A 27386-nucleotide genomic window follows, 5' to 3' on the forward strand; every position below is an offset into this window, starting at 1 on the left:
TCCTGGGTGCCTTATCCTGGAGAAGATCTAACATAGTGCACTAGCAAGAGTATGCTAAGCCCCAGTGGCATCAGACCATAGCTTTGCATGGGCACTGAGGGTGCTTACTTAGAAGCATGCTCAGTACGGCTTCAGGGAGCCTCATGGCGTATGAGGAAGTGGAAGGGAGGCATGTGAAGAATGCTTAGTCTGGTTTGTGATGCCTCTGGAGGAAAGGGGCCCTGAACTCTGATGGAAGGGAAGGAGCCAACCCAGTGGGTTAAAGATGGAATTTCAGCCCAGCTCCAGTTACTTTCCAGCACCACCTTCAGCCACTGTGTCTGTTCCAGGGAAGCTATATGCTGTCGGGGGTTATGATGGGGCTTCCCGCCAGTGCCTGAGCACCGTGGAGCAGTACAACCCAGCAACCAATGAGTGGACGTATGTGGCAGACATGAGCACTCGCCGTAGTGGCGCAGGTATGAGGGAGCCCCAGGGTACAGGCTGTGTCTCATCTGCTCTCAGGTGGGTCTGGAGACCAGCAGGTGCATGTTCTACCTCATTGTACCTTCCTATTCTTTCCTCTTGATGTCTGGTATCCCACTAGCACCTTGTGTACCCCGACACAAGCACTTACAGATTAACCTCTCCCAGGGGATTTTCTCTTCACTGTGATCCCTTCTGTTTCTGTGGGGATATCTGTGTTCCTGGAAAGGGAACATTTGCTCTGTGCCAAGTGCCATCCTAATAAGCACCTTCTGTACTTGGATTGATCTCATCCTCACCACCGCCCTAAAAGGAAGACACAGCATTAATTCCAACTCAACAGGAAGTAAGTTGACCAGGGGGCGAATAATTTGCCCAAGGTCATTTAACTGGTAGAGTGGGATTCCCACTCGGCTTTGTCTCTGAAGTTAGCTTTTCTGACCCCTAAATTATCAGAGTCACATTCTTAGTAGAGCAGTGAGCGTGGCTGTCCCAGTCTCCAGTGGATGAAACTCAAGCCTGCCTGTCTGGGTTGAAAGCCAAGCTGTCAGTGTTCCTATTAGGAGATGAACTTACATCTCTCTTCCTGAACCCCTCACTCCATTCCCCACATGGAAAGGGAAGGACTTTGCAAGTGTGGCTCACTTCTGAATCCTGTGGGAAGACAAGGAGCCATGTGCTCTCTGGGATTTTCCAGGAAGTAGAGCAACAGCCTCCATCACCTCAGAGGCCCAAAGAAAGGGTCTGAGAGGACAGAGGCATGGAATATTGGGCCCTGGCTCTCTGTTCTGGTTCTGTTGGGAGCTGATGAGTGCTGAGCAGCCTGGGCCGGGTGGGAAGGTTGTGTGACTTCCTCAAAGGGAAGCAACAGTTGTGAGTTTCCACCAATAATACTCTTCCTTCTCATTTTTTTTAAATTTGAGGTGTAGCTGACATGCATTAGTATATTAATTTCAGATATACAACATTATGACTTGGTATTTGTATATATTATGAAATGATCACCACATACATTACATCTGTCAGCACACATAGTCCAGAATTTTTTTTCCTGTGATGAGAACTTTTAAGATCTACTTTCTTAGCAAATTTTAAAATATGAAATACAGTTTTATTAATTATAGTTGCCATACTTCACCTGACATCCTCATGACTTTTTTATTTTATAAGTGGAAGTTTGTATCTTTTGGCCACCTTCACCCATTTGGCCCACCCTCTCACCCCCTGACCTTGGCAATCATCCATCTGTTCTCTATTTTATGAGCTTTGATTTTTTTTTTTTTTTTAAAGATTCCACATAGAAGTGGAGGTCATAGGATATTTTCTCTGACTTAATTTACTTAGTATAATGCCCTCAAGGATTTTCTTTTTTATATATTTTTTCTTTTGTGTGTTTTTGAAGATTGAATTATAATCTCACTTTATAGCACCAAACATGTGAGTGTTTCCTCAGCATTCCTTAAAAACTATGCTATTTTAATATTAAATTCAAAAACCTGTGTGTGCTCACTGGTTAGAAAAGAAAAGAGGTATACGGCCCCATTTAAGAAGCATTTGTGTTTGGGATGCTATTTTTAGTGGGCTTGTTTCTGCTAATTCTGACCAGTTGGCCCTTCCTAAATGTGGAGCAAATGCCTGAAAGTCAGGACACTGGTGCTTTAGTGCTGGGCCGGCTGAAGCTTACCATGAGACCTTGGGCAAATCCCTTCCTCTTTTCTGGCTTCTGATTCCTCAGATGTGAAATGAGTGGGATATAGTAGACGTTCCTTAGAGGCCAATGCAGTTCACCCATCTCATGGCTCCTGTCCCTCCACCGAGCTCCTTGAGTAATCGTGGTTTCTAGGGTCTTAGTAGAGTTGTCTTCCCACCTCCTAGGAATCCTCTATGACTTGAGGTGTGAGAGCAAGTTCAAAGCTCAAGGATGTAGGGACAGCTCAGGAAGAGTGGGGTAGCCCTGAGATAGGGGGGTGGCTTCTAGGAATGTCTCAAGCAGGAAGTGTGGAGATGCAGCCCCGTGTGGAGCCACTAGCACAGACCTGCCTCACCTGCCTTAAATGGGCCTCTGGAGGCCAACAACTCTGTCTCTGCCAGGCAACCCAGGGGTTGTTGCTGTGTGGAGTTCGCTGGAACCGCTCTTGCCTTTACCTGGGCTAGCAGCCCTGGATGATGGCAGTTCTGCTGCCTGTGTCCTCAGGTGAAATCAGTTTAGGGAATGCTGTCTCTCCCAGAGTGGACACTTTACCTCATCACTGAGTCTTGGCATCAGGCTCCCAGGACGGATTTTGCTTTGTGCTTCATGTCCCTAAAGTGTGGGAAAGCCGTCCCTCTGGAGAGGGGAACCCATATACTTGTGATAGTGGGTGTTCTTTGGTGGCTCAAAGAACCTTTGAAGTGCCAGGAGGTCCAGAAGACCTCTTTGTGAACATTTGCGGAACTGGCTACAAAAGGGCAGGGGTGACCCTGATGGCCTGGAATGCTGCTTGTTTTTTCACTAGGGTGTGAACTTTGCCGGCAGATGGTTGAGGAGTAGAGAGTCCATCTCTGGGACCCAGGCTGGGCTTGTTCCTGCTGAGCGTGGAAGAGGGGCAGATGAGGCTGCTTTGGAACACCCTGAATGTATTAAACCTGGCTGTTAGATAGCCGTTGCTGGTACAACACCACCATCTGCTGTTAGTTTATGGCAACTGTGGCATAATTGCTAGAGGGAATTTTACATATCTTCTCATTCAAACAATAAACCTGGTGTCGTCAGGTGCAGGGAAGCAGATGAGATAAGGCACCCAGGGTCCTTGTCGGTGTGAAGTTTATATCCTAGAAATCTGGTGGGCTGACATCTGGCTGCACATCCCAGTCACCTGGGTGACCTCACCTCAGGTGAGGTGCTTTTTCTGATTTCCAGCCAGTGTTTGTGGGAGAGAGGCCCTGGATTCTGTCTTTTCAAAATCTCCCCACCTGAATGAGATGTAGCACATCGTGGGGTGGAGTCGCCCCTGCTCCCCTGGAACTGCCCATCCAGTCCAGCTCCCTCACTTTACCTGTGGGAGGACTGAGACCTCGAAAGAGGAAGTTGACCTGGTGGCAGGTTAGAGACACCCAGGTCCAGACCCCACATGTCCTGGACACCAGGTCAGTTGCTCTTTCTGGTCCTGGGCCACCGTCCTTCCTTCTGGCTTTTGTTTCTGTGACTTACATGAGAGGACTTTGAAAGGTTATTCTAAATCCTGTCCACAATGCCGTTCTAGGAGTCAGCTTAGGTCTGTCAACAGTGGGAGGGATTTAATGCCCCTCTGCAAGCTAAGAGGAGAGCATGTGGCAGAAAGAACAGGTTCTGCTTCAAAACAGATGAGGAGGTCCATGTGGTAATGATATCAGCACACCTGCTGCGTGGCTGGTCTCTGCTTTTAACTCTTTTTTACGCAACCCATATAATAGAAGGCTGAAGAATATGAGTAATACAACATTGTAGAAAAACTTGGCAACACAGACAGGCAAAAGGGAAGACAAATTTTACCATCTGGGAATAACTACTAAAGTTTTGGAAGTCTTGCAGTCTTTTTTTTTTCTTTGCATATACACCCTCTCTCCCCATTGTATACCCACATACACACATATTTGTTACATACGTATGTATATCTATGTTTCTTTAAATGGATACAGGATAATTTTTACTTTATCTTTGGGGAATTCTCAGGTTGACAGCCTTACGAGACAGGCAGGATGTCATTATATTTGTTTTACAGAAGAGGGCGCTGAGGCCCAGGGGAACAAAACAGCACTGTCCATGTCACCCTGCTGGTGACAGCTGCCCAGGACGGGATGCCAGCCCTCCTGGCTTCTGGTCACAGTGGCAGTCTGAGGCTGAGACACTGTGCTCTGCTTTTCAGGGGTCGGAGTGCTCAGTGGACAGCTGTATGCCACCGGCGGGCATGACGGGCCCCTGGTGAGGAAGAGTGTTGAAGTTTACGATCCTGGAACAAACACCTGGAAGCAGGTGGCAGACATGAACATGTGCCGGCGTAACGCAGGTAATACAGCCACTCTGTCCTTCCGTCCTTGTGGGGTGTGGGTGCAAATACTAGCTGTAAAAGAAGGGCAGAGGGGAGAGACCAGCAATGGCTGTCTAACAGAATCTGGGCCGGAACTTGTACCCCAAATGGAATTATCCCTTCGACAACTAGGTGCTGAGTTAGGAGAGGGGAGAGCTGGGGAGCACAAATGCTAGCCATATGGTCCCCCACTTAGATGCAGGGGCTGATAACTTTCACTGTACACGTGTGGACACAGACTGAAGAAAGCCCTCTTATTGCCACCAGAGCCTCCTTCCTAGTGGCCCTGTTGGGTAGTTGAGCACAGGGCTATGTGGATATGGCCAGTCAGTGACACTCGGTTCTGTGTTTCCTTCGCCAGTACCTGTCTTTGGAGTCTTCTCACTTCCCATCTGAAACCTGTCTCCTTTCTTGTAGGGGTAACCAGGCCCTACTTCATTCTCCAGTGGGAACACTTATCATCGTCCTCACTTTGTGCTTCCTAGCTCTCTGTCCCCTCCACCTTTTCCTTCCTGTGGGAATGATTTTTCTCAGAATGTTTAAATCTTTATTACGGAAGCCTGACATCCCTATTACACTCTTCCCTTTGACAGCTTTGCCCTATAGGTCGTGTCTTGTGTTGGTATATCTTGTTTTATGCCTCTTTGCTCTAATGAAAGTGTTGGCTTAGCTTAGCTTCCCAGGCTGGAAAGGCAAATAGATGACTTTCAGGTGGATTTATTTCCTTTACACTCAAATTATCTGTTTGCTAAACTCATTTGTAGCTTACATGTTGAAAGTGTAAACAGAGGGGAGTTTATTAATTTGCCCATTGCCTGAGCCTGCTATGATACAACTTGGCATTTTGCCTTAAACCAGGTGAGCAAGGGATTGCAGAGCCCCCGAGACAGCCAGTGTATCAAGAATCCAGGAATTAAGTTTAAATGGAAATATGTGTATACGTACATATTCACATACAGATATTTCTCTTTTTTATAGCAAAAGTGGAATCCTACTGTAATGCTGTTTTATAACTCGCTTTTCTAATCCACTTTACAATCTTTCATGATTATCTTATTATAACACAAGATAGATTTACATGGTATTTCAAATGGCTATATCACAATTTAACTCATTTACTATTGGACATTTAGGTTATTTCCATTTTTTCTCTAGTCATCCTTTTGTGTTATAAATGGTCCTTTGGCTAATCAGTGCATGCATCTAAAATTACTTCTCTAGAATATAAGTCCAAGAGTGAAATTTTTGAGCCAAAGGGAGCATATTTGCTTTCAGTTCCACTCAGGAAAGTGGTACATTGTATCCTCTCAACCAGTATTTGAGGTTATCTTCATCAATACTTATAATTACTACTTTTTTGAACATTGTCAGCCCCTTACTGTAATTTTGAAAGAAGACGTAGTGTATTAGACTATGACCTTTTACACTCTCGATGAGGAAAATCGTGTTTTCCTCTTTTGGACTCCTGCAGCATGAGATCTTGTCCTTAAGCCAGCTCTCTGTGAGATCAGGGCGGGAAGAGTGCCTTGTCTCTGGGAGCTATGTGTGGGTTCAGATCCAAGTCATGTGAAGTTATCACAGACACAACTGTTAGACACATGTGGCTACACCAGCGTCTATCAGCGAAAACTTACAAGCGGGTCAGGAGTAGTGTATGTGAGATTCCCTGAGCATAGCTCAGTCCACACATGGCACATCTGCATGCTCCAGTAGAGAGGAGCCCATACGATGATACTCTAAGTGTTTATAGAGTCAGGGGCCAGGAATGTCCATGGGAGTGTATAGTGGTGAAGGCTCCCTGGTCAGAGAAAGGACCTTCTCAGAAAGGAGGATCGTTGGGGCCTAGTGATTGTTGTTGGCATGTTCTTCTGTGGAGTACAACTAAACCTCTGAGCTAGGGGAGGAGGAGCACCTCCAGGGGACATCCAGGTATGTTTCCCATCCATTCCGACCCCTTTGTGGCTCCTGCTGTAATGTTTCCTGTGGCTTCTGATTCCCAGGCGTCTGTGCGGTGAACGGGCTCCTGTATGTGGTCGGAGGGGATGATGGATCCTGCAACTTGGCCTCGGTGGAGTACTACAATCCTGTCACTGACAAATGGACACTGCTGCCAACCAACATGAGCACGGGGCGGAGCTATGCAGGCCAGTATGCTTTACCCCCGATTCCACCTTCCCCCCCACCCCACTCCTACACAGGGGATGCAGGGCAGGGTGGAGGTAAGTTTGCTTAACTTAGGACTACGTGCCTCCTCCAGGGATAGCAGATAATTTTCAGAGGTCACCACTCCTTTCTATGCCTGCCGCAGATTCCTCTAATGAGCACTGGTTTCCCCAGTGAACCTGAATGCAGGCCCAGAATTCTTTTTAACACCCATGTTCTGGGGAGCCACTTCCACCTGCCTCAATTTGTCATAAGAGGTTTAAAAATTTCATTGCCATTTCTGGGTTACCAGGTACAATAAGATATAGTCCTTGCCTTCCAGAAATATAATTGGAAAGATAAGATTTGTCTACATGAAATAGGAGATACAGGACAACGTACACATAACTTCTAAATGGAATGTGCTATGCTGTACATACTGTAAGGCATGACAGGTGAGAACTTCCTGGAGGAAATGAGCCATGATCAACTCTGAAGGTGGGCCCCAGTGACATGGCTAGCTGCCCTTTGCCAGGTGCTCCCTCCCTGTGCCACAGGGTAGTGTGTTCAGGACCCTGTACACGTTCACTGCCATCTTTTCAAGAACTCTCTGGGTGCCTGGGACTGGTTCCTTCCATTTTACAGATGATGAAACTGGGGTTTGGAGAATATAAGTAACCTGCACAAGACCACATAGCTCAAAAAATGACAAAATCAGCATTCAGACTCAGGTCTGACTCTTGAGTCCATGCCCTCTGGACAACCACAGCTGACGGGGGAACACATTCCAGGCCAGATATGCAGGCAGGAGTAAGGAATGATGCTGCTACAGGGGCTTATACCTGGGGATTGTGTGTAAAGGGGTTGGTGAGGTTTGGGAGGCCGGATGTAGCTAGTGCCGCTGACAATGAGGGTCTATAGAGAGACACACAGACTCATATACACCTGAGGTAGCTCCGCAGCTTGCATCTCATCTTCCAAGAACTGGGATAGTTAGAACTTACAGTTATTTATTGACTATATTATTGAACACATAGCAATGCACCCTAAGTATCTTACAACCACCATCTCCTGAAGTGTACGTCATAACTCTAGTGGTATTCTTACCCCTTTTATGCATCAGAAGGCCAGTCATTCATTCTTGTTTGGATGTCAGTACAAAGGAAGACTGTGCCGTGCAGGCTTGAAGGAGTTTTTACATCATATTTTGTCAACATAGGCTCTCCGTGGCAGTGACTTGATTTTACTTTTTTCCCTTGTTTAGGATTTTCCTCAACTAAATATAAAAGATTTTAGAGACATGTTGGTCTTAGAGTGATTCTTTCCTTGAGGTTAATTATTAAAACTGGAGGAGGGGCAAGATGGCGGAGGAGTAGGGTCTCCAGGTCACCTGGTCCTCAGCAAATTACCTAGAAAACCATCCAATCATCCTGAAAACCTACGAATTCGGCCTGAGATTTAAAGAGAGACCAGCTGGAACGCTACAGTGAGAAGAGTTCGCGCTTCTATCGAGGTAGGAAGACGGGGAAAAAGAAATAAAGAAACAAAAGGCCTCCAGGGGGGAGGGGCCCCGCGAGGAGCCGGGCTGAGGCCGGGGCGAGTGTCCCCAGGACAGGAGAGCCCCGGCCCGGAGGAGCAGGAGCTGCACCGACCTTCCCCGCGGAAAGGGGCTCCCCGGGAATTGGAGCAGGATCCCCAGAAAGGCGGGGATGCCCTCGGGCTCCCTGGGACAGTAACAGAGGAACTGCGCCCCGGAGAGTGCGCCGAGCTCCCTAAGGGCTGCAGCGCTCGGCGGGACCCGGAGCAGCTCGGAGGGGCTCGGGCGGCGGCTCCGCGGAGGGGGCTGCGGGGCTCCGGGAACAGCTCAGCGGCGGCGGCTCGCGCAGAGGAAGAAGCTCCGCGCGGAGGGGGCGGCGCGGCTCCGGGAACAGCTCGGAGGGGCTCGGGCGGCGGCTCCGCGGAGGGGGCTGCACCGCCGGGAGCGCGAATCCAACAGCGCAGGCCCCGGAGCACAGGGCGCCGGGACACAGCCCAGGATCCGGCCTCCCCCGGGACAGGCAGAGGCCGGGAGGGCCCAGGACAGCAAGGACGCTCCTGCCTGGAACTGAGCAGATCAGCGGCCCCGCCCCGGAGCCCCCAGGCCCTGCAGAAGGAGAGCCCCGGAGCTACTGCGGGAGCTGACTCCAGGGTCCCAGAGCTGCCCCCGCCACTGTGGCTTCCTCCCGGGGCCTCATGGGGTGAACAACCCCCACCGAGCCCTGCACCAGGCAGGGGCAGAGCAGCTCCCCCAAGTGCTAACACCTGAGAATCAGCACAGCAGGGCCCTCCCCCAGAAGACCAGCGACACGGACCAGTTCCAGGGAAGTCAAGGGACTTAAACTACACAGAATCGGAAGATACTCCCCCGTGGTTTTTTTTGTTTTTTGTTTTTTTTTTTTTGTTTTTGTTTTGTTTTGTGCTTTTTTTTTCTCTCTTTCTTCTTGATTTCTGATTGCTTCCCCCACCCCCCCTTTTTTCTTTTTTCTCCTTTCTTTCTTTTTCTTCTCTTTTTCCCCTATTTTTTTCTTCTTTCTCTTTTTTCTTTTTCTCTTTTCTTTCCTTCTCTCTCTTTTTCTCCTTTTCCCAATACAACTTGTTTTTGGCCACTCTGCACTGAGCAAAATGACTAGAAGGAAAACCCCTCAAAAAAAAGAATCAGAAACAGCCCACTCTCCCACAGAGTTACAAAATATGGATTACAATTCAATGTCAGAAAGCCAATTCAGAAGCACTATTTTACAGCTACTGGTGGCTCTAGAAAAAACCATAAAGGACTCAAGAGACTTCATGACTGCAGAATTTAGATCTAATCAGGCAGAAATTAAAAATCAATTAAATGAGATGCAATCCAAGCTAGAAGTCCTAACGACGAGGCTTGACGAGGTGGAAGAACGAGTGAGTGACATAGAAGACAAGTTGATGGCAAAGAGGGAAACTGAGGAAAAAAGAGACAGGCAATTAAAAGACCATGAGGATCGATTAAGGGAAATAAATGATAGCCTGAGGAAGAAAAACCTACGTTTAATTGGGGTTCCCGAGGGCGCGGAAAGGGCCAGAGGGCCAGAATATGTATTTGAACAAATCCTAGCTGAAAACTTTCCGAATCTGGGAAGGGAAACAGGCATTCAGATCCAGGAAATAGAGAGATCCCCCCCTAAAATCAACAAAAACCATTCAACACCTCGACATTTAATAGTGAAGCTTGCAAATTCCAAAGATAAGGAGAAGATCCTTAAAGCAGCAAGAGAAAAAAAGTCCCTGACTTTTATGGGGAGGAATATTAGGGTAACAGCAGACCTCTCCACAGAGACCTGGCAGGCCAGAAAGGGCTGGCAGGATATATTCAGGGTCCTAAATGAAAAGAACATGCAACCAAGAATACTTTACCCCGCAAGGCTTTCATTCAAAATGGAAGGAGAGATAAAGAGCTTCCAAGACAGGCAGGAACTGAAAGAATATGTAACCTCCAAACCAGCTCTGCAAGAAATTTTAAGGGGGACTCTTAAAATTCCCCTTTAAGAAGAAGTTCAGTGGAACAATCCACAAAAACAAGGACTGAATAGATATGATGACACTAAACTCATATCTATCAATAGTAACTCTGAATGTGAACGGGCTTAATGACCCCATCAAAAGGCGCAGGGTTTCAGACTGGATAAAAAAGCAGGACCCATCTATTTGCTGTCTACAAGAGACTCATTTTAGACAGAAGGACACCTACAACCTGAAAATAAAAGGTTGGAGAACCATTTACCATTCAAATGGTCCTCAAAAGAAAGCAGGGGTTGCCATCCTTATATCAGATAAATTAAAATTTACCCCGAAGACTATAGTGAGAGATGAAGAGGGACACTATCTCATACTCAAAGGATCTATCCAACAAGAGGACTTAACACTCCTCAATATATATGCCCCGAATGTGGGAGCTGCCAAATATTTAAACCAATTAATAACCAAACTCAAGAAATACCTTGATAATAATACACTTATACTTGGTGACTTCAATCTAGCTCTTTCTACCCTGGATAGGTCTTCTAAGCACAACATCTCCAAAGAAACGAGAGCTTTAAATGATACACTGGACCAGATGGATTTCACAGATATCTACAGAACTTTACATCCAAACTCAACTGAATACACATTCTTCTCAAGTGCACATGGAACTTTCTCCAGAATAGACCACATACTGGGTCACAAATCGGGTCTGAACCGATACCAAAAGATCGGGATAGTCCCCTGTATATTCTCAGACCATAATGCCTTGAAATTAGAACTTAATCACAACAAGAAATATGGAAGGACCACAAACACGTGGAGGTTAAGGACCATCCTGCTAAAAGATGAAAAGGTCAACCAGGAAATTAAGGAAGAATTAAAAAGATTCATGGAAACTAATGAAAATGAAGATACAACCGTTCAAAATCTTTGGGATGCAGCAAAAGCAGTCCTGAGGGGGAAATACATCGCAATACAAGCATACATTCAAAAACTGGAAAGATCTCAAATTCAAAAGCTCACCTTACACATAAAGGAACTAGAGAAAAAGCAACAAATAGACCCCACCCCCAGCAGAAGAAGAGAGTTAATTAAAATTCGAGCAGAACTCAATGATATCGAGACCAAAAGAACTGTGGAACAGATCAACAGAACCAGGAGTTGGTTCTTTGAAAGAATTAATAAGATAGATAAACCATTAGCCAACCTTATTAAAAAGAAGAGAGAGAAGACTCAAATTAATAAAATCATGAATGAGAAAGGGGACATCACTACCAACACCAAGGAAATACAAACGATTTTAAAAACATATTATGAACAGCTGTACGCCAATAAATTAGGAAATCTAGAAGAAATGGACGCATTCCTGGAAAGCCACAAACTACCAAAACTGGAGCAGGAAGAAATAGAAAACCTGAACAGGCCAATAACCAGGGAGGAAATTGAAGCAGTCATCAAAAACCTCCCAAGACACAAGAGTCCAGGGCCAGATGGCTTCCCAGGGGAATTCTATCAAACTTTTAAAGAAGAAATCATACCTATTCTACTAAAGCTGTTTGGAAAGATAGAAAGAGATGGAGTACTTCCAAATTCGTTCTATGAGGCCAGCATCACCTTAATTCCGAAACCAGACAAAGACCCCACCAAAAAGGAGAATTACAGACCAATATCCCTGATGAACATGGATGCAAAAATTCTCAACAAGATACTAGCCAATAGGATCCAACAACACATTAAGAAAATTATTCACCATGACCAAGTAGGATTTATCCCTGGGACACAAGGCTGGTTCAACACTCATAAAACCATCAATGTGATTCATCATATCAGCAAGAGAAAAACCAAGAACCATATGATACTCTCATTAGATGCAGAGAAAGCATTTGACAAAATACAGCATCCATTCCTGATCAAAACCCTTCAGAGTGTTGGGATAGAGGGAACTTTCCTCGACATCTTAAAAGCCATCTACGAAAAGCCCACAGCAAATATCATTCTCAATGGGGAAGCACTGGGAGCCTTTCCCCTAAGATCAGGAACAAGACAGGGATGTCCACTCTCACCACTGCTGTTCAACATAGTTCTGGAAGTCCTCGCCTCAGCAATCAGACAACAAAAAGACATTAAAGGCATTCAAATTGGCAAAGAAGAAGTCAAACTCTCCCTCTTCGCCGATGACATGATACTCTACATAGAAAACCCAAAAGCCTCCACCCCCAGATTGCTAGAACTCATACAGCAATTTGGTAGCGTGGCAGGATACAAAATCAATGCCCAGAAATCAATGGCATTTCTATACACTAACAATGAGACTGAAGAAAGAGAAATTAAGGAGTCAATCCCATTTACAATTGCACCCAAAAGCATAAGATACCTAGGAATAAACCTAACCAAAGAGGTAAAAGATCTATACCCTAAAAACTATAGAACACTTCTGAAAGAAATTGAGGAAGACACAAAGAGATGGAAAAATATTCCATGCTCATGGATTGGCAGAATTAATATTGTAAAAATGTCAATGTTACCCAGGGCAATTTATACGTTTAATGCAATCCCTATCAAAATACCATGGACTTTCTTCAGAGAGTTAGAACAAATTATTTTAAGATTTGTGTGGAATCAGAAAAGACCCCGAATAGCCAGGGGAATTTTAAAAAAGAAAACCTTAGCTGGGGGCATCACAATGCCAGATTTCAGGTTGTACTACAAAGCTGTGGTCATCAAGACAGTGTGGTACTGGCACAAAAACAGACACATAGATCAATGGAACAGAATAGAGAACCCAGAAGTGGACCCTGAAATGTACGGTCATCTAATATTCGATAAAGGAGGAAAGACTATCCATTGGAAGAAAGACAGTCTCTTCAATAAATGGTGCTGGGAAAATTGGACATCCACATGCAGAAGAATGAAACTGGACCACTCTCTTTCACCATACACAAAGATAAACTCAAAATGGATGAGAGATCTAAATGTGAGACAAGATTCCATCAAAATCCTAGAGGAGAACACAGGCAACACCCTTTTTGAACTTGGCCACAGTAACTTCTTGCAAGATACATCCACGAAGGCAAAAGAAACAAAAGCAAAAATGAACTATTGGGACTTCATCAAGATAAGAAGCTTTTGCACAGCAAAGGATACAGTCAACAAAACTAAAAGACAACCTACAGAATGGGAGAAGATATTTGCAAATGACATATCAGATAAAGGGCTAGTTTCCAAAATCTATAAAGAACTTATTAAACTCAACACCAAAGAAACAAACAATCCAATCATGAAATGGGCAAAAGACATGAAGAGAGATCTCACAGAGGAAGACATGGACATGGCCAACATGCACATGAGAAAATGCTCTGCATCACTTGCCATCAGGGAAATACAAATCAAAACCACAATGAGATACCACCTCACACCAGTGAGAATGGGGAAAATTAACAAGGCAGGAAACAACAAATGTTGGAGAGGATGCGGAGAGAAGGGAACCCTCTTACACTGTTGGTGGGAATGTGAACTGGTGCAGCCACTCTGGAAAACTGTGTGGAGGTTCCTCAAAGAGTTAAAAATAGACCTGCCCTACGACCCAGCAATTGCACTGTTGGGGATTTACCCCAAAGATTCAGATGCAATGAAACGTCGGGACACCTGCACCCCGATGTTTCTATCAGCAATGGCCACAATAGCCAAACTGTGGAAGGAGCCTCGGTGTCCATCGAAAGATGAATGGATAAAGAAGATGTGGTTTATGTATACAATGGAATATTACTCAGCAATTAGAAACGACAAATACCCACCATTTGCTTCAACGTGGATGGAACTGGAGGGTATTATGCTGAGTGAAATAAGTCAATCGGAGAAGGACAAACAGTGTATGTTCTCATTCATTTGGGGAATATGAATAATAGTGAAAGGGAATATAAAGGAAGGGAAAAGAAATGTTGGGAAATATCAGGAAGGGAGACAGAACATAAAGACTCCTAACTCGGGGAAACGAACTAGGGGTGGTGGAAGGGGAGGAGGGCGGGTGTTGGAGGGGAATGGGTGACGGGCACTGAGGTGGACACTTGACGGGATGAGCACTGGGTGTTTTTCTGTATGTTGGTAAATTAAACACCAATAAAAGTTAATTAAAAAAAATTATTAAAACTAGTATTTTCAAAACTGTAGTGGGAGGAGCAGGGCCTTTTTAAGCATGAAGTGGCGAGGCCAATGAGGGATTGATCCCTCCTTGGGCTCCTAGTGGGCCTTAATGAGAAGGGAAGATTTAGGTATAAAGTGGTTAGAATTTCACGAATGTGAGGAGTATTTCATGTCGACTTCTTTATTGTCTGTCCACTCTAGAAGCAGATGGGAGAGGGAGAAGCAAACATGTAATCTGTCCTCAAATCCGTTGACTGAATGAATCCATTCTTTTAGAATCTAAAGAAATTGCCTGAAATGCAGAGACATATGGATAGTAATTCATTTGGAGTATTACTTATGATAAGCAAAGATCTGAGAAGTACTTAATGTCTGAGATAAGGGAAAGAGTGAAACTGTGGTATATTTAGACAATGAAAGTTTTTGGGCGGCTTCTGGGTGGCTCAGCAGTTGAGCATCTGCCTTTGGCTCAGGTCATGATCCCGGGGTCCTGGAATGGAGCCCCTCATTGGGCTGTCTGCTTCTCTCCCCACCTCTGCCCACTGCTCCAACCACTTGTGCTCCCTCTCACATTCTCTCTGTCAATAAATAAAATCTTTTTTTTTTTAAAGTGTTTTTTAACATCATGAGAGAATGTTTGTGCCAGAGGTGAGGGGAGGTCATCATGCAAGGTATGTACCATGCGAGCTCAGCCAAATCATCCTGGATCATGAACGTTTGAATAGCTGCTGCTTAGAGAAGGGAGTATTGAAGTCAGATCTCAGTGGGAGTTCCAGTTCTGCCACTTGGCTGGGACTCTGGGCAAGGTAACTGGTCTGACTGAACTTCTTGTTTTCTCATTTGTAAAATGAGAATAAATTCACACCAAGTGTCTTACGGCTGTCATGCAGTGATATGTGGAATGCCTGGCACAGTGCCTCCCTGGCATGTAGCGCCCACTCAGTGGATGATCATGATTATTTTCAAAGGCTAGGAAATAGTCCAAAAAGATAATGATGATTCTCTTTGTATGAAGAAATTCAGTTTTTTTCCTTGTGTTCTTCTGTGTTTTCCAGATTTCCTGTAATGACAATATTTTACTTAAAAAATTATTTGTTTTGAGAGAGAAAGAGAAGGCCAGAGGCAGAGAGAGAGAGAATCTCAAGCAGACTCCACATTGAGCTTGGAGCTTGATATGGGGCTTGATCCTAGGACCCTGAGACCATGACCTGAGCCAAAATCAAGAGTTGGCTGCTTAACGGATGGAACCACCCCAGTGCCCCAAGAATATTTTACTTTTCTGATCAAAAAAGGAAGTTTATATAAAACAATACAGGGCCCTGCTTTTTTTTCTCTATTTTTAAAAGCTTTCTTATGAAAGAATCCTGAGGTATGGGTAGCTCCAGTGGTGGGGCATCTGCCTTTGGTTCAGGGCATGATCCTGGGATGTTGGGGTCAAGTTCTGCCTCAGGTTCTCCACTTGGAGCCTGCCTCTCCCTCTGTCTGTGTCTCTGCCTCTCTCTGTGTGTCTCTTAAGTAAAAAAAAAAGGGGGGGGATCCTGAGGTGCAGGTGAGATGCTGTTAAAGTGGAAGCACATCCAGGTCTGGTGACTCAGGCTGCCCATCTTTGGGCTTTTCTATCTATACCTTTATCCAGAACTCATATGCAGGTATCTTAGCAGAATCTCACCACTGGGATATCCTGGCATTTCTTTAAGCAATGTTCTCTCGACCTCATCTGCAACCAGAAGATTTTATAGTTCTGGGAATATGCGAAAGTAAGGCTCCAGTCAGATACTCCGTACCAGTAGACCTTACCTATAAATTAGGATTTTGTTCAGGAAAGCATATAGGTACTTGCTTAAATAAGGAAGGCATGTATCTGTCTCAGGCAGAAGGAAGTCCAGGGCTGGCCTAGGGCTCAGACTGTCATTGAAGAACCAGGTTTGTCCTCCCTTTCCTTTCCTGTTTTGCCAGCTTTACCAACAGCTGCCGCTGCTGCCTTGGGCCATGTATCAGCATTCTTCCAGGCGGGGCGGCAGACAGAGCCAAAGCTGTGGCCCTGGCACACGTGCCTTCCAATGGTTTTGGCCAGGACTGGGTCACGCGGCCCTTCCAGCTGCAAGGCAGTCTGGGAAGCCGAGTTGAATAACATACTGGTCTCTGCATTTGAGGATAGCAAGTAGAAGGGAGGTTGGCTGAGTCCACCTACAGTATGTGCCACGTTACAGAGACCATCTAGGGTCATCTGTGGACTCACGAAGCTAGCCATACTTGAGTATGGTTCATTTTGGCTAATACCATACCAAAGACTGATGTGTCTGGACTGTTTTTCCAAGTATAACATTGAGCACTGGAGGGGGCTTTCAGTCAGGTGACATCAAACATTATGGGAGCTCAGCCTGAAGAGGTCCATGGATTTGCCTGAGACCACGTTGCAGCTTGACTGGTGGCAGGGCTAGCACCGGCATTCCGCTTTTCTGACTACAGTGAAGTCAGTTCACTCTTCTTTTCAGTTCATTTCAGTGTCTTGTAAAAGTCGGCATGAATCACTGTCACTTCTCTTAAAGTGATAGAGAGATAGAGCCATGGAGCTGCTTCTGGGCAGCCAGTGAAGGTGGGGAATGTCATTAAGCTGAGCTCTGAGGCTGGAAAAGGAGTCATCATGACGAGAACTGTGTCCAGGTGATAATGTGAAAGGAGACCACTAAGCTGTGGTGCTGAAGGACTGTGCTTGTGGGCTTACGTGTCTTGCTGAGACTTGACTGGGCCACTAGAGTAGGAAAGAACCAGCGGCTGGCAGTCTGAGTTCTCGGGCCCCACAGTGTTTGGATACCAACATGCCCATTTCCCTTGACTGGGCCTTTGGGATGTCTTGGGCTCATGAACTCCATGGGACTCTGAATAACTTGGAAGAAGCTAAGTCGGTAACTTTCTCTCCCTTTTTTTAGGTGTTGCTGTGATTCACAAGCCCTTGTGATCCCCACTCCCACTGCCAGGAGATGGAGGAGGGGTGGGGTGCTGCCTGTGACTCAGAACAGTGGCACCATGACTGCTGGGTGCCACTCACTGTGAGAAACAGCAATGGAGTCAGAAGTGCCCTCCTCCGATGTGGCAAAGTGGTGTCTGGCCTGAAGACTGGTGACCTGTCTCCTGCTCCCCTGAAGCATTCAGGCCTCCTCCCTGAGCAGTGGGTTCCTGATAGCTCGAGGCAGCACCTTTGGGCTTTATTGTGTGTTTCTATGGGAACACCTGAGAAACCTGTGTGTGTGTGTGTGTGTGTGTGTGTGTGTGTGTAGAACATGGTGTTCCACTAGGTTGGGGGATGTGTGACAATCTACTGGATTTCTTTACTACTGATCCTTCTGTGCTAGAAATCAAATCACAGAAACCTCTTTTCTGGATTTACCCCATGGGAACCCTGAGATTACTAAAGCTGCTGTCTTCTGGAGGTCCGGTTGAACAGGCCAGGAATGTCCAGAAATGACTGGTGACAGGGGCATTGCTTTGACCATGCCTATAGACTGGCTTTGACTACTGGCACTGTCTGCAGAAGAGCTGGGCATTATTGAATCTGCACTGTGTCTTCTGTGTGCTAGAACTGGGAACAAATGGGTTCCTTAGCCCCTCCCAATGGGTGCTCTTCTTTGGGCTCTCTTCCAGGAAGCAGATGAGAACCGTCTAGTCCTTGATGTTTGGGATGCTTTTGTGTCTCTTCAATTGGAAAAACTAGCTCTTTGGAGAAGCCCCGAGTATGACACTGGAGAAAAAAAATATGTACACATGAAAGACAAAAACAAAACAACAAACCAAAGTGGTAAGGCAGTTCCTGTCTAAAATGGTCTCAGAGAGGATCCTACTTCTGAGTTTTGTTGGGATAGACAGTGCCCATTTATACTTATTACCCAGGCTTAATTATTCACAGCATCCTGTTTTACTCTCAAAAGTGTTCTTGGTTTGGAGGATAAGTAAAAGGTCACCCTACCTCCAAACCCAAAGATAGTTTTGCCCCTGCCTTGGGGTCATATGTGATCTAGATGGACATGGATGACTTCAAAGGAGTACACCAGCTGGAGCTGACCCTCAGCATTTGATGGCGATGGTCAGATCTGTCTGAGGTCCTCGTCTTCCTTTCCTTGTACTCTCTCTCCCCTTGTTCCAGGGCCTGCATCCTCTCTCCAGCCCTCACAATACTTCCTTCCTCCTTGTTTTTCCTGAGAGAGAGGAGGTGGTAAATACCCTGAATATGTGATCTCTTTCAGGGTTACCTGCATTTTAAAAGAGGAGCTTGGTGAAAGCTTTGCTAATTCACAGGCAAAAATTATTAGTGACAGAACTTCAAGCATCTGGAGGGGGAGGGATTTGAGGACACATGGAATCAATTTTCATTAAAAAAAAAAAGATGTGAAACTGTTCCTCAAATTGCAAATCACTTGTGTTGGAATTTGTGGCATAAGAAGGAAAGGTCTTGTGTCTGGAGAATAGTGTCACGTTGTCGGGGCTGGGGATTAATGCTCCTTGGCGTGGTGGTCCATTTACAGGAGTCAGGGGGCTTTGTGGAACCTGATAAGGGACTTCTGGTATCACTGGGCTACTTCCAAGCAGATACTAAAGGAGACTGGCACCCTCCCAGCTCACTCTGGCAGGAATAAAGCCAGTAGCCTCCCTAGTAGTTGGCTGCTTTGTGTATTTAATGCATATTTTTGAGCACTAAACACTCAACTCTCTTGAAGAAGAAACGTCTTCTGATGTTGAGCAGATATTTCAGTGAGACGTTTGGAGGGCAGCACTGAGGCATCTGGAATTTTTAGCGGCTTTGGAAAAAGGCTAAAATATCCAGCTTTGTTGGACATGGAGGAAATATTTCCAGGGGAATCAAGTCATGCCTTCAGTTAGGTGCTGGCCACTGGAGATGACAGTGGTTTCGGAGCTCTGCCTTGGCTTGGAAGCTGATGGAATGAACTTCTTGTTGCCAGTGTTCTTCCTCTCAGCCTGAGGAAGGCTTGGGGCTTCCTTTTGGTTTCTGGTGGGGATGAGGCTGGGGGTTGGGGTCCCATGTGTGTTGTTCACACAGCTCCTGATTTCAGATTAAAGGTGAACTTCCCACCCCCTCTCCCAGCACCTGGGAGCTGAAATTTCATGCATATGTGGGAGAGATTCTTGTTTTTCATCTGCCTAGAGTGGGTCCCTTCCCTCAGAGCTCACCAGCCGTATTTTCTGCTTTTGGAGTTTTGCTATTGATTCCACGTCGCAGCTCCCCAGGAAGCACTGCCCATTTGCCAATAGTCCTGCTGAGGCCACATTCATTTCATCCTCATGCTTCCTTTCTCATGGGGACTCTGACACTGGTACGTCACCACCAAAAAGCCATTGGGCTCTAGCCGCCCACAGATGCCATTTAAAACCTGCTGTCTCACTATCACTAGGTACGATTCTCTCTCCACAGTGAACACAACTGACTTGATTTCAAGTCTGTGCTGGTCACATGGTAGGTGAACCCCTTGCGCCCCCCCCCCCCCATCTGGGTGGCCACAGCTGCTTGTGAATGCAGCTTTGTGGATGGCATATCTGAAAGCCGATCACAGTGATGAGATGGAATTGCAGCCCAAGGTTAGAAGCCGCTTAGATGCTGCTTGGATACTGATTTGGACAACACAGAAGTCATACTCTGAATTCCAAAGTCACTTCTAAGTACTTAATGGCATCTCTCCTTCTAAAAAGTTGCAGTATTATGCAAATGAAGCTGACCTCATTTTCTGCTATGCAGTAAGAACACTTAATTCTCTTTAATGATAAACGAGTTGCAATATCCCCTAGCATGCTTTTCGAGCTGTGTTACTTTGATATCTGTTGTGTAATGTTTGTATATTCCTGAGCCAGATCCTTTCAAAGATTGCCTTTTTATAAAACTGAAGCTATAGCTTTCAGGCTAAACTTTTAATGTAGATATTTTTATAAGATAATTTTTTAGGATATTTGAATTGATTTTTATTATCCATGATAATGAGAAGTTCTGTTCCATAAGTCATTCACTCTTATAGTTCATGCCTGTAACTATTTTCCCTTTGCTTGTCACCCTCCAAAAACAGATTTTTCAGTAGTTCTGGGTAGATGAGTCTTTTTTACTTTGAGTTCTCTTTCTCATACCATATTTGAGGGAGATTGCTGGAAAACACAATCACTGGTGTCTCTAGAATTGCTTAGGGACTAATGTTTAGCCTGACTCAACAATTACCCTGTACTGCCTGGCTACTGTTTTGGAGTCCGTTCCTTGCAGGAGTGAAGCTGGTTGACCCATCTCCTGGTGTCTCTCACTGCCTGGTGCTGAGCCTGGCATGCTGTAGCATGGAGATGCTCCAGAGAAAGTCTGCCCTCCAGTGTATACTCCCAGGAGTTTCCTAGGTCTAGTAAACTAGTCCTCATTCTTTTCTGTCCCGTTGTTCTTCTGAAGCTTCCGCCAGCTAAAGGCCTTTGTTGCTGGATGATGTCCCTTTTGGAAGCATCTTGTCTATAAACTTTAAAAGAGGGGTCACTCCTCATGATCATTGAGAATGTGTTAAGCATGTCCTTTACAGATGCTTATACTACACCTAAAACTTACTTGTTTCTTGAGCTTTATCTATATACTCCAGGCTCTATTTTATGTATTTTTCTGCCATTAGCCTCATTGAAAAAATCTTTTATTTTCATTTTTGGGATAGGTGCCATTTGAATTGCCTCCATGCTCCCCATTTGCACCTTTTTGGATCAGGTTGGGAGATTGAACAAACTCCTATTCCAGTTAGCTGGAGTTTTTAAGGTTTTGTTTTCCCGGAGAAGCAAGGAGGTTGGATTTTTTTTTTTTTAAGTGTTTGCACTATTTAGAGTCCTAAGCCCCTCGTGTTAAGCTGTGCTGTGTGTGCTGTGTGACCAAGCAGCAGCACTTTTGACATTTGGGAATGGAAGAGACTTCTATAGTGGATAATCACAACTTCATAGCCCCTACACAGCCTTTGTCATGGGGCTAAGTGTCTCGTGGATATGGCATGAGCCAAGGCACGAATGCTTGTAACTGTGGCATTTGGAGAAACAAATTATGTTCTTTCCTTGGGTTATGAGTTTGAAAAGTATTTCCCCCTCTTTCTCAGTGGCATAAAAGGGCCCTTGTTCGACTTCTTATTTAATTTGTGTATGATGTATAAAATACTTTGAAAGAAGACTCAAGACGCTGAATGTGTATGTTTGTGTGGGTGCTCTGTCCATGTGGTTGTCCATAGGCAACCAGACTTGATCACTGATGCCCTGTTAACACACTGCATTGGTAAGGTCCTTGATCTGCTCTTCTCTGCTTGGATGTTAGAGCCCATCTGTCTTGTAAAAGAACACTTGTCATATCCTCCATCAGTTACAGTGGTAGCTGAAGAAACCATTCCTCAAATGTATTATTTTAATAGGAATCAAATTTTAGTTTCCCATACTTTGTGTTAATTTTAATAAAAGCTGAACTGTGAAAACCTTTCTCAGTTTTTCATTTCTATAGTCCAGGCTCTTCACTAGGTCTTATTCCTGTGTATCTTCAGATTAATTTTGTTTTCCTCTCTGACCTCAACACAGTACCATGCCCACAAAGATCTTCAGTGAGTCCCAGAGAGGCCAGTCCCTCCAGTCAGTGTTTGGTGGTGTAGGCAACTGTCCAGCGATCACTGTCAGGTGGGTGTGCTGGTCTTGGGCACGGAGAAGAGGAAAAAGAGATCTGGCTGTAAATAAATATTGATTTTCAGAAGTTTTTTAATAAGACCTAGAGGTTTTATAGACATCTTGTTTTTATTGTTACATATACAAATATTAGTTGTATTTTATTAAATATGTACAACTTTTAAATGTCTATTTATAAAGTATCAACATATATGAAATAATACTAGACTATATTTACCAAGTATGTACTATGTTCCAGGCACTTATGTAGTGCTTTACCTCTGTGAACGCATTTAAGGCTCATCGGTTCTGAGTGACTGCTATCTTTTACAGATGAAAATATGAAATGCAGAGGGGTTAAATAACTTGCATAAGGTAGCAGTGCTGAAGGAGGCTGCTAAATGCAGTGATGCAGAAGGGCCTAGTTTTACCTCACATCCACTGACGGCTTCTTTCTCTCTGGCACAATTGTGTTTAAGTCCCTTTTGTTTCCTCCCTCCCTCTGGGTGGGGATGGGGGCAGGTCTCCTGAGTTTACATTCTGCTTTAGGAGTAGAGAATCTTCCTAGCTTTGGCTCCACTGACTCCAGAGAACAGGGGATTTAGTAGCACGTGTATAACTGTTTATATTACAAAGGAGTTTCAAGGGATTTTTTTTGTTGTTGTTGTTTCTCAGAAAAGTCTAGTGAGGTAGCCAAGGCAGGTGTATTTTGTGCAGTATGTCTCTACCTAGTGTGTACCATGGGCACTTCCTCAGTGGAGGGACTGGTATGTGTGGAACACGCAGAGCAGGTGATTTATTAGAAGTAGTGATTCTTTCTCTAATCATTCCTATTACACAGATGGGGCAATAGACTAGGAGGAGGTGAAGCAACTTGCTCAGAGTCCCAAAATCAGAGCTTGGACTCTATCACCCAAAGTCAGTTGGCTCTATACAACAGAGTGACAGCAGTGGCTTAACCAAAGAGTGGGTTATTTTGCTCACATAAACGTGAGTCCAGAGTTAAGCACTCCAGGGCTGACACAGCAGTTCCATGTCATTGTTGGGATCCTGGGTCCATCTGTTTTTTTTTTTTTTTAATCTTCCATCCTTTCCATGTTACAGGATAGATGTTCCACAGCTATTGCCATATCTGCAAAAAGGCAGGAAAAAAAAAGGCAAGGGGCAGTACAAGAAAGAGGGCAGTGCCTGTACAGGAGAGAAAAAACCTTTCCAGAAATCCTTAGTAGAATACTGCTTAGATTTCTCTCAGGGCCCTAGGCTGTGGGGGAGTCAGAGGAGGTGAAGGCTTTCAACTGGGTGCATTGCTGCTCCAGACGAACTCAAGAGTTGCACTGGGGAGAAGGAAGATGAGAATGTACGTTGAGTAGACAAGAGCTGTGTTGGCTACAAAGCTCCTCTTAACTTCCTGTCTCCAAAAGCCATGTGGTTCCCTCTTTACCAGTCAGTTGATCCATCCTTTCACTTCTGGCCCTGGAATTACCTTGGCAAAGCACTAACCATATGCAGGGCTCCTTGTCATTGAGGGCTAATGGTGCTCCCTCTGCCCTTGGCCCCTGCTGAGGGGATTAAATGGGGGTCCTGGTGTAGTTCTCCTGTCAGATCCTCACTAGCTGTCTCCCTTGCTATATCGGCATCAGGGTGGATGGCTCTCCTGCAGGATGAATGAGAAATCCCAAGCAAAGTGCACTTTTAGGAGCCTGTCATTGAGGCTTTAGAGGCAGCTCATTTATCAGCTGTGCAAGTTTTCCTGAAGCACTGATTGAGGAGGCCTGTCAGCTGCAAGATCTATGACCTTTATCTCAAGAGTGACCCATGTATGCATCAGCATCAATCTTTCTGAGCCACAAACTGGGAGGCAGAGGCGGGTGAGATTTGGTGTTGGTCTCTTAGAGGCAATTTTCCCAACTCCTTTGTCCTCTTGTCCTCCAGGATGTCCTCACTTTTAATGGTGGCTCACTGGGTGGTGTCCAGGGCTGTGCTGAGCCCAAGGAAGTCAGGAAAATGATGTGCACAGTCTGGCTGCCAAGCAGCTATCCTAGGTCTGTTCTTGCTGGGTAAGGCTGCCGCCCAAGCCCTGGCCACAGAGCAAGAAGGGGGGGATTATCTGAGCTCCAGAGGCCCAGGGCCTCCCTGCACCTGGCTAGGAGGATATGTGGCAGCATAGAGGGCGTGGAGGGAGAGCCTGGAGACCTGGTCTCAAAGTATCATTCGACAACATTGCATGGTTAAGAGCTTTGAGTCTGAGTTAGTGTGCATTTAAATCCCTGTTCACCCATTACCGGGCCCCCTTCCAGACTCTGTGAGGACAGACAGGTCAGTACAGACATCACACAGTAGCCACAAGGGAGCCCACACTGTTGTGGAGGTAGCAGCTCCCTCAAGGGTCTTCCTCTGAATCCAGACCTCACTTCTACGTTTAAACTGAACCCTGGATCTGAGGTGAGAGGATCAAGGAGGGGAAAGGCTGGGGCTACACAGGGCATCCAAATGTATTTTTCCAGCCTCAGATCCATCATTTTAATGTAACCTGGCCTCCTATTTCAATGATTAACTAAGGAACTGTCTGTCTCGGCGCCTGCGATTTCTGCACAGCCCTGATAAGGAAGCCCATAAAAATCATCTTCAGGCACCCAGAGGAGATTTTATGTGTGTCCCAGAAAGGCTGGTTTAATGTCTAGCAGCTTCTAGGAGAAACTTCCTGCCTGGATTTGGGAGGCTGTTAGATGCCAGGATCCTGGGAATGCAGGAGGACCACCCCCAGGTTGACCCAGGAAGGCCCAGGTAGACATGGGTGGGATGAGTATCAGAGCTGGGCTTTGCTGTGGTGCTATGTGACCCAGAGGTGCCGAAGTGGGCTCCACACCCTAGAACTGTGTCAATGGAGCAACTCCTACTGTTGGCCTGGGGGGCTCACTGCCTGCTCTTGCTGATTCTGTACTTTGTGTGTATTCAGTATATCTTAACTCATTCAATACATATTTATCCAGCTCTTGGATGTCAGGCTCAGAGCCAGCTCTATAGATATGATACACATGAGAGGGTCCCTCCCCTGGCAGGATTCCTGTAGAGTTGTGCAAAGTAATAAAGAGGGAATCACCATACACTATGGTAAGGGTAAGGGTAAGTAAAGGGGACTGTGGACACATACAGAAAGGTTAGGAAAAGCATTCTGGTGGAAGTGGTGGTAAGCTAAGATCTTACTATAGATGGATGATGGGTGTTGGCCTGGTAAAGGGATAGATGGAGGTGCTGGGGAGAGAGGAAGAAGGAATAGCAGTGCAGAGGCCCAGAGGCCATAAATGTGGCCTTTTGAAGAAAGCACCAGTACTTCAGAATAGCTGAACCCTGGAGTATAAGGGGAGAATGGAGAGGAATGAGGCTGGAGTGTTGGGCAGGAGCCATGTCACAAAAGGGCTTGAAACCATGGAGTGGTTCAATTCTCTTTCTGGAGATCACTGGAAAACATCAGAAGTGCCATCAAAGTTGGTCTCCCCAAGGAGCAGACTCTGGGGCTCTGGGACATTCACGCCGAATGTTATTGGTGGGGGCTCCTAGCAGTGACACCTGGGAGCAGAATGAAGCAGGGGGAGAAGTTATAATGTGCTTGTAACAGAGGCCTCAGCCAGTCCCCTGGGAGCTCTGGAGCTGGGATGGCCTTTCATTGTCCTGAGTTAACACAAAGGGGACAGACTTTTGCATCTCTGCAAAAATCAGTCTTTGACCAAAGAAATAAGTAAATTGGACTTCATCAGGATTAACAGCTTCTGTATTTCAAATGATACTATCAAGAAAGTGAAAAGACAATCCACAGATGGGAGAGAACACTTGTAAACCATGAATCTGATAAGGATTTTGTATCCAGAATATATAAAGAATATATATAAGAATATATATAAGAATATAATTTAATAAGAATATAAGAATAGGGGGATCCCTGGGTGGCGCAGCGGTTTGGCGCCTGCCTTTGGCCCAGGGTGCGATCCTGGAGACCCGGGATCGAATCCCACGTCGGGCTCCCGGTGCATGGAGCCTGCTTCTCCCTCTGCCTGTGTCTGCCTCTCCCCCTCTCTCTCTGACTATCATAAACAAACAAACAAAAAATACTAAAAAAAAAAAGAATATAAGAATATATATATATATATAACTCAGCAATAGGAAGATAACCCAATTTAAAAATGGGCAAAGGATTTGCATAGACAATTCTTCCAAAAGATATACAAGTGGCCAGTAAGCACATGAAAAGATGCTCGACATCATTAGCCATCAGGGAAAAGTCAATCAAAACCACAATGAGATACCCTTTCATGCTCACTAGGATGGATACAATCAAAAAGACAATAACAAGTATGCCAAAGTTGTGGAGAAATTGGAACTCCCATACCTTGCTGGGGGGATCATAAAATGGTACAGTCTCTTTTTGGAAAACAGTCTGGCAATTTCTCAAAAAGTTAAACACGGGTTTACCATATGACCTGGCTAACTCCACTCCTTGGTACACACCCAAGAGGAATGAAAACATACATCCACACAAAAACTTGTACATGAATGTTCATAGTAGCATTATTCCTAGTAGCCAAAGGTGGAACCCAAATAGTCATCAGCTAATGGATGGATAAACATACAAAGAGTGAAGTACTGATGCTCCAATACGGATAAACCTCGAAGGTATGTAGTTTTTCTTTGGCCTAAGTGAGTTGACACTTCTACTTTGGAATGTCAATGTACATTTATGTTCAATAAAAATTGGAGCTGTAAAAAACAAAAAACAAAAAACAAAACACCAAATCTTGAAGGTATTATGCTAAGTGAAAGAAGCCAGAGACTTAAGGCTGCCCGTTGTATGGTTCCATTTATATGAAATATGCAGAATAGGCAGGTCGATAGAGAGGGAAAGTGGATTAACACTTGCAAGGGCTTGAGGGGAAAGGGAAAAGGAAGTGACTGCTAATGGCACTTTGGGGGGGGTGATGAAATGTTCTGGTATTAGACAGTGGCAGTGGTTTTATAATTTTGTGAATATACGAAACTCCCCTGAATTGTACTTTACAAGGATGAGTTTTTATGGTATGTGAATTATAACTCCATAAAAAGGGTCATTTTGTTTGCAGACCCTGAGCCCCCACAGGTCATATAACTTTGAGTGGGGCAGTTCCCTCAGGCCGAGAGCATTGCCTGGGGTAGGGCTCAGCTGTGAGCATTTAGCCCTCCACACTCCACAAGGAGATAGTGCCTCTGGGTTTGAGTCACATCCCACAGTATCCACTACAGAAGGCTTCCAGGGTGGAAGTGGCAAAGTTAAAGTTTTCCTTTAGTGTGTAGCCTTCACGACAACTCTAAGAGGCAGGAATTATTCTCTCCCTTTTGAGATGAGCTCAGAAAGGTTAAGCAAGACGTGTAGGGTCT

The 27386-nt window shown here is 45.3% G+C and overlaps 1 protein-coding gene across 4 annotated transcripts in view; it reads left to right on the plus strand.

Annotated features, from left to right (window-relative positions):
• KLHL3 (kelch like family member 3) overlaps positions 1–21799 on the plus strand; it is a 283446-nt gene extending 261647 nt beyond the window's left edge. For all 4 annotated transcript variants that reach the window (XM_041761278.1, XM_041761281.1, XM_041761279.1 and 1 more), the window contains 4 exons: positions 330–458; positions 4350–4490; positions 6512–6655; positions 17258–21799. In XM_041761278.1, the coding sequence (XP_041617212.1) occupies positions 330–458; positions 4350–4490; positions 6512–6655; positions 17258–17286 (443 nt within the window). In that variant the 3' untranslated portion in view covers positions 17287–21799. The remainder of the gene's footprint in view (positions 1–329; positions 459–4349; positions 4491–6511; positions 6656–17257) is intronic.
• The last annotated feature ends 5587 nt before the right edge of the window (positions 21800–27386 follow it).

The sequence above is a fragment of the Vulpes lagopus genome, chromosome 7, assembly GCF_018345385.1.
Source record: "Vulpes lagopus strain Blue_001 chromosome 7, ASM1834538v1, whole genome shotgun sequence".
Lineage (NCBI taxonomy): Eukaryota > Metazoa > Chordata > Mammalia > Carnivora > Canidae > Vulpes > Vulpes lagopus.